This window comes from Eleutherodactylus coqui, chromosome 2, assembly GCF_035609145.1.
Source record: "Eleutherodactylus coqui strain aEleCoq1 chromosome 2, aEleCoq1.hap1, whole genome shotgun sequence".
Lineage (NCBI taxonomy): Eukaryota > Metazoa > Chordata > Amphibia > Anura > Eleutherodactylidae > Eleutherodactylus > Eleutherodactylus coqui.
Window position 1 is genome coordinate 184,842,710 of NC_089838.1, and position 12,924 is coordinate 184,855,633.

Sequence of the window (12,924 nt, forward strand, 5' to 3'; positions counted from 1 at the left end):
GACTGCATGATGGTAGTTAAGACCAAGGCTTTATAAATGGGTAGTGCTTTGTAGTAAGCCTCAGAGCAGCAGAAAACTGATGTTGTTAGAGAAACTGTATGCCTCTGTGCTTTTGTCAGTACTCCTACAATAGCTTGCAGCTAAAAGTGGCATAGCTTTCATTTTCAAGCCCATTTATTTTTATATAGTTGCACAAACCCGACAGCAGACTGCCCAGTCATGTCTTTGCTCCCAGAAGACCGTTCTCTCAAGAAAAAGAATCATGAAGAAAAAAGTTCTTCCAAAGAATATAAGTGCGGCCTCCGTAAACAGCGTGAGCGTGAGAGATCACAAGCCGCTGCTTCTTCCAGACAGGCCTGCCAGTCTGTCGCAAGCAGAACCCATCAAGAAAGAGGACGATCATGTGCCAGGATTCGGTATTGTTGTCAACTCGTCATCCTCTGATGTAAGTCGCCATACAAAGGTTAATTAGTTATGTTGGCCTCAAGCGGTGTAATGAGCTTCATATGACTTCTCATTACACCAAAGCCAAAAACATTAACATTTGTCCTTTGCAGTCTATTTTTTTCTTTATCCCAAAACGTGATGGCTCTACAAATGTAGCATTAGCAAGACATATCCATTTATAACAAACCACTTACAGTCATGATGTATTGTGCTCAGGAAACAAAGCCCACGCACAACTAAGACTTGTTGTCGTCTGATGATGCTACAGTTTTCTTACACCACTGGATTTTATAGGACAAAAAGGTTCCTTTTATCTGGGTTTACTGAAGGGAATATGTCACGCAAAGAAAAAGTTTGGGATTTAAAAATCAAATAAACTTTTAGATTTCTTTGTAGTTATTTGTTTCACTTTTTTAGGAAAAATTACAAATTAAATAATATTTTCATTTTTCTCACTATGGGTCAGCAGAGAGAGTGATATAAAAATCTGTTGAAGGTAAGCAACATGTAAAATGTTTGCTATAAATTTGGCCTTCCCGCATACAATAAGGCCTCATGTCCACGGGTGGGTCGGATCTTGCATGTGGGAGCCCGCAGCAGAATCCTACCCTGCCGGCAGCGACGTCCGCGCGTACCTCACATTTTCTGAACTGCGGATCGTCCACATAGTTCGTCGTCGGATATGCGCAGTACAGATTTTTTTTTCCAGATCTCTTGCTTTTTTCGTGGATCAGACGGCCCTCATTGATTTCAATGGAAGCTGTCCACACGGAATCCGCACTAAAATAGAGCATGCTGTAATTTGTTTTCTGCACGTGGAATCTGGAAAACAAATCCACATGTGTTAATTGAGGTGCGGATGCCCATGCTTATCTATGGGCGGCTCGAATTGTGGATCTTCTGCGCGGGTGTCCCACGCGGATTCGGCAAATCCACCCATGAACATTGGGCCTAAATTAGGTGACACATCACCTTCAAAGAGCGGACTCCGTGGTGGGCAGCCTCATTTATCAGGGCTTATCTGTGTGAGGATTTTGCGGCATGTCAAACTGCAAATCCGTAGCAGGAATACAGCGGACAGCCTCAAATTTCTACCACGCGTTCTGTGTAGAATTTGACCTTGGCCTTAGGGGGGGAGTAGATTCTCCTCTTATCTCTGGGCGTCTTGTAACAGAGACTACATAGCAAATAGTCTCCTATTCCCTTCTCCCCTTTTCATAGACTTGGGTAGCAGTAATCTGATCCCTCAGTGAAGCTGAAAAATCTGTGGTGCTGTTCATTCCACATGTTAAGATCTTGAATTCTGTGCTGATTAGGCTATAATAACACTGGGTGACATGGCTTCTTTTTATAATGAAAGCCCATGAGGCTGTAATAGAATGACTGAACCAAGTGTCAGCCTATCATTAAGCTTAGTGGTCTGTGTGAAAACTGCAAAATATAAAGATTTTTTTTTAAAAATACAGATCGTGACAGTACAAGTAAAAAAAATGAGTTACATTTTTAACATAAAAACTTGATTTATACAGTAGGCCATTTTTTGGTGACACATTCCCTTTAACTGTCCTCAGGACCTATAGTACTACATTTTCTAATCATGTAGAAAGTACAAGAACCAGACCTAGATAGAGTATTAGGTTCAGGCGCTCTATTCTTCTGACATCGCTATATTCTTTGATTTGTTAGCCAGATGTGCAGTTGGCAGAAGGGTTTGATGTTTTCATGCCAAAATCTCAGCTGGACTCCATACTGTCTAACTATAAGCGATCGGGCAGCCTGCTCTTCAGGAAACTCGTCTGTGCTTTTTTCGATGATAAAACTTTGGCAACATCGCTACCCAACGGAAAGAGAAAGCGTGGACTCAATGACAACCGGCAGGGGCTGGATCAGAATATTGTGGGAGCAATAAAAGGTACACTTTGGTTATAATCTGTGGTCTGTGGTATATGCTGTATTCTCTGTATGAAGGAACAGACAGATTCATATAAAGCTGGGCTAGATCGCAGGTTACATCAAATATATGAAACAGAAAAGTGCTTTGGCGCTTTAAGTGTGAAAACATGGAGAATGGAACGGGGAACCCTCCTAGGCACCTTTTCCACACTTAAAGGGGTTATCCGGTTTATATGTTTAAAATGTATTCAATTACAAACTATTTTCTAATTTAAATGTATATAAAATTCTGCTCACATACCTTTATTATATCAATGTAGTCACCCCTATCTGCATACTAGAAAGGTATAGCCATGGGCCAGACAGTCTAGACCAAACATGGCGCCAGTCAGGTGACACACAAAGATATCATGTGACCCCTGACATTGTTAGTTACAAGCTTACCTATCATCCAGGAATAATGGTGGAATAATTCGTAGTATGGTTATTGTATTAACTTCCTCACTGTACATATATACTTGTAAAACATGGCCGCCTGTCTCTAGGTGATGGGACAAATGACACGACACAGAGGATACAAGGGAGAATATAAGAGCTGTTTCTCCACAGGTACTGCCAGACATGATGCTATAGTAATACTGTGTGAGTTCTGCTCCTCAGTAATCTAGTGTTCACCTATTAGATACCTGGTCAATATTAGATGAATACTATAAGGGTCACATGACTGATGCCATGTTTAGTTTATTAGTATGGACTGACTGATCCATGGACTATACCATTCTACTATGCAAATAAGGTCGTTCTACTGATATAATACAGGTACGGGAGTAGAATTTTAAATACATGTAAGAAAATAGTATGATTTTCTATTTTATAAGTAAAAACAGTAAAAAGTGGACAACCTCTTTAACTGTACAGTATTAATGAAACCTCTGATGGGGACATTGTTTTACAATTAAAGGGAACCTGTTACTGTCATCTCACCCCAAAACAGACACTGTCAGACATCAATCACTTCTAATTGTATGCAAATGCGATTCGTCAACTGCTGAGCCAATCACACCCCTTATTACACAGGAAGCCCTGTCTATGAGGAGAAATGGGGTGTGGTTAGCTCAGCAGCTCATGATCAGCCTGACTCTACCCCGCTGATTTGCATACGGCTCGGGATAACTTTGGAACCTAATTGCAGAGGTACATAGGCTCATTAGGAAAAGAGAGGGCATTAGAAGTGATTGATATTTCATCCCTGTTGGTCTGTGAACTCCGCTTTGGAGGTAATATGATGGTGACAGGTCCCCTTTAAAAAAAAACAAAAAGCAGTGATCAGCTTTATTATCGCCAAACGTGATTGTATCCCAAAAGTACAAATACCTGGTGTAACAGTAATATTAGCAGATACACTACATCTCCACATCTAATTAATAGGGATGAGCGAGTATACTCGCTAAGGCACTACTCGCTCGAGTAATGTGCTTTAGCCAAGTATCTCCCTGTTAGTCCCTGAAGATTCGGGGGCCGGCGCGGAGCGGGGAGCTGAGGGGGAGAGCGGGGAGGAATGGAGGGGAGATCTCTCTCTCCCGCCCGCTCTCCCCTGCTCCCCGCCGCGACTCACCTGTCAGCTGCGGCGGCTCCCGAATCTTCAGGGACGAGCAGGGAGATACTCGTCTAAAGCACATTACTCGAGCGAGTAGTGCCTTAGCGAGTATACTCGCTCATCCCTACTAATTAACCCTTGCTAAGAAGATCTTTACATTCTTTTTATTGTGTTTTATTTGCCTTTACCTAAAACGTAATTAGGTGTGACTGCAGACGGCCTAGACCTCAGAAAAATATGTAGAATTTAGTGAAAGCTTCTCAGGCGCCGTATCCTCATTATTAAGAGACTAAATCATACAGTTTAGCCGTACGTATCAAGGCAAATTGTATGGAAATGATCCTGCTTCCTAATTACATGTTAGATCCCCCGGCCTTTGCTCGGCATTTAGTGTTCTTGCATGCAGTGATAATAGGAGAGGTAAATGTGCAGTGTGCTCCCCTGCATAGCCAGCATCCATGTATCCTTCTCTATCAGCAGGTTCATATAAGGATGCACAATGACTGAGCTCTTCATTACCATTTTGTATACCCAGCAGTTTCAGAAGCCATACCAAGATGTTATTGATGCAGTTTTTATATGCACATTCCCAGAAACGCTACATCTCTATCTTCTTGCAGAAGAGATAATTGTCCATCAATCTTCCCTATGTAAAATCTTGTTTTTATTTCCTAGTCTTTACAGAAAAGTATTGCACTGCTAACAATGTGGAAAAGGTTCCTGGGCCACGACATTGGGTACAGATCCTTCAGGATCAGATCAAACTCGCTAGGAGAAGATTAAAAAGAGGCTCTGATCTAGGTGAGCAAATGGTATACCCCTGCCTTAACCCCTGAAGGACCAGGCTGTTTTGTAGCTAAAGGACCAGACATTTTTTTAGGGATTTTTAGGGTGGTTTTATTGCCCTATATATTTTTTTTTCCTTCAGCTGCCAAAATTGTTTTTGCTGCGTTATTTTCCCGTGACATATACGGCTATTTTTCTATATCTTTTTTCGCTGCCTTTTTTTTCTTTTATTGGGGGTAAAAAGGTAAAAAAATAGTCGCTAACAGAGCTGATCAGGGTCTGCTAGGACCCTGCAACTCCGCTTGTAACAGGTGGCACCCAGTGGTCACATGATCGCTGGGTCACATAGTGGATGAAACACTTCAACTTTCACTTCTTAGTACATATAGCACTCATTAAGCGCTATGTACCCAGAAAAGAAGAAGGCAGTAGCAGTTAAAAACCGCTTCTCCCTTCTCCTCCGGGTCGTCAGCTGTGACTAACAGCTAAGAACCTGACCTGCTCCTGCTTGATTGCAGAAGCAGTGGCTTTAATACCATGCCATATTTTTGCTTCTGGCCTGGATTAAAGCCCAGGACCAAGCGCCGTATATTTATTAAGGGAGTCAGGTACGCTAAAGGCCGTTTTACACAGAGGGATGATCAGTCAGAATCACTCCTTTTTATGATCCTCGGCCTATGTAAATATTCTCGTGATCTGTCAACAAACAAGCAAACGCTCTTTTGTCAACTGATTGGATATTTTATGAGGGCACAAAAATTCTCGCTGATTGCGGCACATCTTTCTGTATGAACAGGGTGATATACTGCCAATCAATGCAATCTGTTTAGAACAAATGATTTTATTTATTGTGTCTTGTCCCCCTTCTGCTGATCATCTGCTGCGTGTACAAGACCGTAACAAGCATCAATCAGGATGCTATATTGGCAATTGGTTAAGAAACAGAAGGTCTGCCCATGTAGAAGGGCCTTAAATGTATTTATATACATATTTGTGAACGATATTAGCACCTTATCAGTGATGTCAATGTGCAGACTTTGTATAGACACTATTTGTGCATTAGAGCATCAGTGGATGTCAGAGAAGTGGAACAATACCTATTAAAATGATTGCGTCAGGACTGAAAGTTATCCTCTATCTATAAGATAAGGAATAACTTTCAGAGTGTTGGAGGTCTGACCGATGGGACCAACACCGATTCTGAGAATGGAGGTTCAGAACATAAATGGAGAGGTGGTCAATCATACACTGGCAGTGCCACTCCATTCATTTCAGTGGGACCATTACATACAGCTGAGCATTTGCACTCGGTTGTCTCATTGAAATGAATGGAGCGACAGCACATATGTGCAATCACCGCTCCGCTAATTCCTGGAGGAACCAGACCTCCCTATGCATAGAGGATAACTTTAGATCTTGGCACAACTACTTTGAGTTGGTCATGCGCATAAGATAGCTGTGAGCTGAAAGCTCTATATCCCATGCTCCATTTCACTGCGGATCCCGCACAGACAGCTTCCATTGCAGTCAATGGAAGTTGTCCGATCCACAGCCTGTCCGCAATTCAATTGTGGATGGGTCGCGGATTCCGTGGGAAAGCAGGAGTTTAAAAAGAAAAAAAACTCCACTGCGCATGCGTGGAGGAGCGGCGGTTGGTGCCTCTGCACAAATCCACAGTGAAGAAAAGAGAAGACCCGCAGAAGACCCAAACGGGTAAGTAGAAGTTTTGCAGTGTCCTCGGCCATAGGCAGGGGCGGATTCCGCTGTGGGCTCCCGCATGTGGAATCCGATCTGCCCGTGGAGTTGAGGCCTTAATCTTGGTTACATGAAAAGCCGCACCCCTTAAATGATAGAACCGCTCTGTAGGTCATTCTCTAGTATATACATCTGGGTCCTCTTAAGGTATTAATTATATTAATTCATTCTAGTAACATATAGCTAATGCTTTACATGCCATTGTATATTGGTCATGGGAAGTATTAGGAATATCATTGAAGTAGACACTGGGTCCGGAAACAGGACATTCAGAGCCAAAGCTTCTGTGTTTTCCTTACAAGTTATTATATGTATTTTATTTACTAGTGACAGGTTATTGAAACTTCTTAGCGTTTTTTTGTTTGCTTTTTTAAAGGCAATTCTCTTCAGACTACCGATGATGAAATGTGGCTTCATTCCAAGGCAGGGTTCTGAGCAACAAGTGTCCAGGAGACATCTGTCCAGAAGACGCTCCTACTAGAACCTTCTGCTGACACCTTTGGGACATCTTTATGAGTAAAACGTCTATTTTGTAATACCAGGCAGGATGTTTATGACATACAGGGCTGACAGTGTGGCTTATAGAGCAGTCCTTGTGGCTTGTTCACAATTGGTGTGCTTTTGGGGAAAATGTCTTCTCTGAAGATTATTGCTGTTTGTGTGGCAAACTGGCATTACACTCTAAAGTCACATGTTAATGTGACGCAGAAGACATGGAGTCTGCTGTCTATGCTTTACATTAGCAATTTTGTACCCGGCTGGTTAGATGTTTCAGAGACGCTCTTGATTTTACTGAAAATGTAGCATCCATTTGCATTAGACATAAGTAGTTACATAATCTGCAAATTAGGGAAATGTGTTGTTATGAAACATAAAAAAGTTTTCAGGCCCACAGTCAAATATTGAATCAACTGAAATCCCGTGGGGAGAATAAATCCATACCAGAATATGTATGACTCCTGGCCCAAGAACCTATGTATGACTGAGAAATTTGCATTGTTTTGTAATCAGGGGATGACATTCATGATTTAAAGGCCCATTCAATACATTTCATATGCTACCTTGTTTACACGTTACTTTATAAAGGATATGTTTGCGCTAAATACTTTATTTTTAAAGTGAATATAATGACAGAGGAATATAAATGGAACACATGAATATTACATTAGGTTTATATTAGAGATGAGCGAGCATACTCGATAAGGCAAACTACTCGAACAAGTAGTGCCTAATTCGAGTACCTGCCCGCTCGTCTCTAAAGATTAAGGGGGCCGGCGGGGGGCGGGAAGCGGCGGGGAGGAACGAAGGTGAGATCTCTCTCTCCCCCTCGCTCACCGCCGCAACTCACCTCTCACCCGCACCAGCAGCCGAATCTTTAGAGACGAGCGGGCAGGTACTCAAATAAGGCACTACTCGCTCGAGTAGTTTGCCCTATCGTGTATGCTCGATCATCTCTAGTTCATATCTGTCTATGTGGTGATTTTTATCTTAATTAAAGGGATTGTCTCGGATTAGAAAAAAAACTGTGTTTGGTATTGCAACTCTGCTCCATTGAAGTGACTAGGTATGAGCCACAATACAGACACAACCCATAGACGGGAGTGGTGCGCTTTTTGAAGAGAGCAGCCATGTTTTTCTAATTCTGAACAATACCTTTAATTAGAGATAGACTTGCTTCAGTTTTGAAAAGGAGTCTGTCAGCTTGATCATACTGTCTAAACTGCAGGCAGCGTACTATAGAGCAGCGGGAGCTGAGCAGATTGATATATACTTTTATGGGGAAAGATTCAATATAAAGTGTGTTTTATTTAAACCTTTGCTCATTCCGAGCTGAACAGTCCGATGGGCGGTCCTATGTGTGTACAGTCATACACAGATAGCTACCAATCACTGATAGCTCCGCCCATTGGACTGTTCAGCTCAAAATGTGCAGAGATATAAATGAATAAAGTACAAGTTATATTAAATCTTTCCCCATAAAACTATATATCAATCTGCTCAGCTCCTCCCGCCCTATAACATGATGCCTGCAGTTTAGACAGTGTTTGAGCTTATGGCTTCCCTTTAAACTTCCATTTTCTCCAGCTATTAGTGAGTTGCCTTTTAACATCATTTTACAGTTTCTATAGAGATATAATTTTTGTAAATACATTGTATTGCACTAGTCCTCTGTTGTTGCATGTGTCATAGCCCAGGGCTGCCTTCACAGTTCTCCTGGTTGTTATTGAGAACCACAGCCCTAGCAGCTTAGCCGAGATCCTCTAATGCAGAGCGACAGGTAAGCTGCCAACACACAGTACAATGTCACTTTTGGCTGGATCTGCCAACAGTGTGTATGAGTTCTCACGAATGACCCTTAACAGCAGACATCGGGCAGAATGAAAATCTGGTATGGTGGATTTCAGTCTGCTTGATTGTTCCGCTGAGTTGACCATGCACATTTAAGGAAGGACAGCGGTCCTATGAATGAGTGTTTGGCTGACAGCTATGTTGTGTGCGTGTACAGCTATAGTTCCCCCGACATCACATTACTGTATAGTGCCTGGGGTGAAGACTACACTACCACAATAAAAATCGACAAAAACAAGTTCTTCGCAGACATTATGAATAGGAGGAATGCTGTGAGTTTTCGGATCTGAAGTCTGTAAAATTGTGAATGCAACTCTGGACTATACTCAGGATGAATACAAGATTAGGAAGAAAATGTATTCTTTTCTTATTTACTAAATGTTTAATCTGAATTCCATTATGTAAATGCAAAAATAGTATGGAAACGTTTAGAACCAAGTTTCATCTATTACGTGCGGAGAATTTGTACAACTGTCTGGATCTCCTTGGATATACATGACCATGCCCCAGGTGTCTTTATGAGACTCGGCCCATATTTGCAGTAAAGAGTGTTTGCTGTTTTCTCACACTGGAATAGCATAGGCTGCTTTCACATCTGCGCTGCATCCTCGGAGGTTCCATCAAAGATCCGGCACAAAATACCGGAAGAAACAGAGCGCTGCATGTAGTACTTTTTCATCCGCTGGAGTGCCGGACAGCTGAGCTGTCTATTACAATATCTGAGGGAATGACGGAAACCCAACACATCATGTTATGGTTAATGAGGTCTTTGGGCCCCATGTGACCCTGTCATTTGCTGAATCGGGTACTTCAGTTCTTTTTTCATTGTTATGGCCCCTATGACAGCGATAACTAGTGGAAAACTATTGCACTGCAGTGAGCATAGCCCAGGTCTAGTTCACTTTTACTTGGGCCATACAGTGCTGCTGATATCATACCACAAAAGCGTACTTGATATTACATTTTTGGGGTCTCCACTCATGATGATAATAGAGGACTCAAGTGGGAGGTAACATCTATGCTCTGGTAAAACATGTAGAAATGAGTTGTCTGGCATTGAATACCTCTGTGGGCCAGTTTCACACGAGTGCATTGTAACCCGTCCATAGTACGGATCCATAATACATGTGTTACAGAGGATATTCCAACCATTTGTCATCAATATTTGATCTGTATTTGTAGTCATTGGTTTTATTTGCCCAGTATAATGTATCACCACTGACCACAAATACTGATGACATACAAATGTATCCATATGTAATCATTCTCCATAGACTGTAATAAGTGTATTTTTCGCACACTGCAGAGAAAAGTAGCGCATGCTGCATATCTAAAATATGGCCGTGAAAGATATGCCAGTGTTACTAGTTGCATAGATTCACATTAGCTCTGTATTACAGTCCGCAAAACCCAGACCAAATACGGACTAAAAATATGCTTTGTCTTAGGGCTCAGTCACATGGGCGCATCTTCCTGCAGGATAAGACGGCCGCACTGTAGGTACGGATGACTCTCCGTACTGCCGGCAGAAAGAACACATGATCGGCTCCATTGCTGGTCATGTGTTCTTTCTTCCGGCGCTGCGCAGAGTCATCCGCACTGCAGGTGCGGCTGTCTTCTTCGTGCAGGAAGATGCGCCCGTGTGACTGAGCCCTTAGAATTGGTTGTGTGTTCATGGAAAGGCCTATTTCCCAATTTTCTCATCAAGAACAAAAATATAAAAATCTGCCCTTTGTTAGTCCAGCCTTATTGCATACTTCTATTCACTATAAATAGATGTGGGTGTGATTTTTTTTTTTTTTGTTTGTTTTTTTGTTTTTTTTTCCATTCCTTTAGAAGCCTCTCCCAATAATAGTTTTCTCCTTGGTACACATATGGGAAGTCAATGCTATTTAACAGTGATTTTGGAAGTTTCATATTGCAGAAAATAGAATAATTGTATGTACTGTATAGATCGTTTTTTAGCACAATTTGTAGACATGTCAACATCATCAGGTTCCACTTGTATCACTTAAATTATTCTCTGGAATCTCAAAATTGTCTGTCTGCACTGGTTTCACCCTGGAAAGTAACAGAGCTTTGTAATCTACATCCCGTTGGATGGATGTGAGTTGTTGTGGCTGTGCTTCATGCAATAAAGTCTGCATAGACAGAGCTGTATGGATGTGTGGCAGTAAACTAGCTCACATCCACACCAAGGTGGAATCAAATTGTATGTGAATGTAATCTAGAAAGTACAGCCCTTGCAGTCCTAAAAGGGACCTTTCACAAGGGCTGGAATATGCCATCCTTGATTCAGCACCAAGATCCCCACTGCTAACTGCAGAGCTTGATGCAGAATTGCCAGCAGGATTCTGCGTTTTCCATTCTGCATCAAAATCCGCTCATTAGAAATGCGGAATCAGGTGCTGAATATTCACAGGAGGGCATATTCCTCAACGCTGTTGCGGAATATTCCGTACTGCATGAAAAGTCCCTAACAAGTGGAAACTATTTTGGAACTCCGGACCACCCTATTTTAGAAATCCTAATCCTTTAAATTAATGGGTAGGAGTGAAGAAGAAATTCAACAAGTTATTTCATGGAGGACCCTCACCACTGTTGACCCTTTAAATCCCTAGTACCTATTGCATTATATGGTCATTTATTGTATCCGCACCTTTGTTTTCCTATCAGTTCTGTTTGTCATCTGACAGAGTCGTTACCTAGCGGGTCATTTCTTGGTAAGAAGTCCTTCCATTCCACTAGCTGTGGATAAACAGATATGTGCTGTGACTGTTACATCTGTACTGCAGATATAGAGTAGAATGTTAGTCCTGTTAATATGTGAAGCAGGGTGTAGTTAATGTCATCCTTCAACTGTAGATTTATTAAAAGGATATATTTTTTTATCCATATATGTGTAAATAAATAGGAACGTGTCTGTGACTTTATTCTGGCAGTGCTATTTATTCCACTAGTTTGAGCTAGATAGGTACTCTAGTGCTGGGTACTGGATCTGTAGAAAAGCTGTGCACACTAATCTCCAAGACAGATGAAACGAAATGCTATCCCAGATATAAGGGGCCTATCACACGGGATGGAATTAGGACGCAGCCAAGTCCGCAGCTGCAGAATTCCTCACCAAAATCTGCAGGTTTAGCTTCGAATTTTGATGTGGAATCACAGGCAGGTTTTAAGCTATTTTCAATTCTGCATCAAAATCCGCAGGTGGCCTATAAAAGGTCCCTAATGTGTAGTTCCCAGGTTTATGTGGGGATTTCCCAGTTCTTGGACACATATAGAGTGGAGCTTCAGAATCAGGTGTGGCCACTTGAAATGAATCTGTGGCAAGTAAAATTTGGGCATGCTGTGCATGAACTGAGGGCTAAACCTAGTTTCATCTCATTTTTTATTTAATGCTGCAGATCGGATATATGTCCTTGTCCTTTCTAGTGATGCATCTTTCTTATTTAAATTATTCTCCGGTATGTTTTAGGTTCTAATTTGACGTACATCTAACATACTTAAGGAATAAAAGAAGAGAGTGCAAGTGCATTTTCAAACACGCTCTACATCTAGATATAATTTAGATATAATGAAGAGTGGCTCACACCTCTTAGTTGCCCCTGCTGGCGCGGAGCTTGGACAGAGCATGCTATGTTGTCTGGCATTGCTATGAGTCTAGTGTTTGCACCAAGAATGCAATGTACAGTAGCAGTGTCTTTTAGACAGAGGTGCATTAAACAGGCAAAAATAGAGCAGATAGCACTAGAAAATCGTGGCTTTAGAAATGCCTCATTCAAGTGCTAGTCTACAAAGCTCCATTAAAATCACTGTAAGTGTTGTACCACGATTAGCGCAACATTTGAAACGCCACGGTAAAAAGCAGGCTGTATGAGAGCAGTCTAAGGATAACACTTTGATACCAAGTGGGAACCGGTAGAATTATTAATCCCTCACTGAATGTGAAGGAACTATAAGATATGATGTAATTAGAAGATACTAAATGAGCAAAGTTTAATATTCTCAACATTGTATATAGATTATATCTAAATGTGAACTTGACAAAGGTCAGTTTGTATTTCAACTTGCCAACTTTGTAAAGACATTCCGAG

At 41.6% G+C, this 12,924-nt stretch overlaps 1 protein-coding gene across 2 annotated transcripts in view; it reads left to right on the forward strand.

Moving 5' to 3' along the window:
* BEND7 (BEN domain containing 7) overlaps positions 1–7,673 on the forward strand; it is a 61,110-nt gene extending 53,437 nt beyond the window's left edge. For both annotated transcript variants that reach the window (XM_066589909.1, XM_066589910.1), the window contains exons 5-8: positions 189–445; positions 2,134–2,359; positions 4,613–4,738; positions 6,855–7,673. In XM_066589909.1, coding sequence (XP_066446006.1) covers positions 189–445; positions 2,134–2,359; positions 4,613–4,738; positions 6,855–6,913 — 668 coding nt within the window. In that variant the 3' untranslated portion in view covers positions 6,914–7,673. The remainder of the gene's footprint in view (positions 1–188; positions 446–2,133; positions 2,360–4,612; positions 4,739–6,854) is intronic.
* Positions 7,674–12,924: the final 5,251 nt, after the last annotated feature.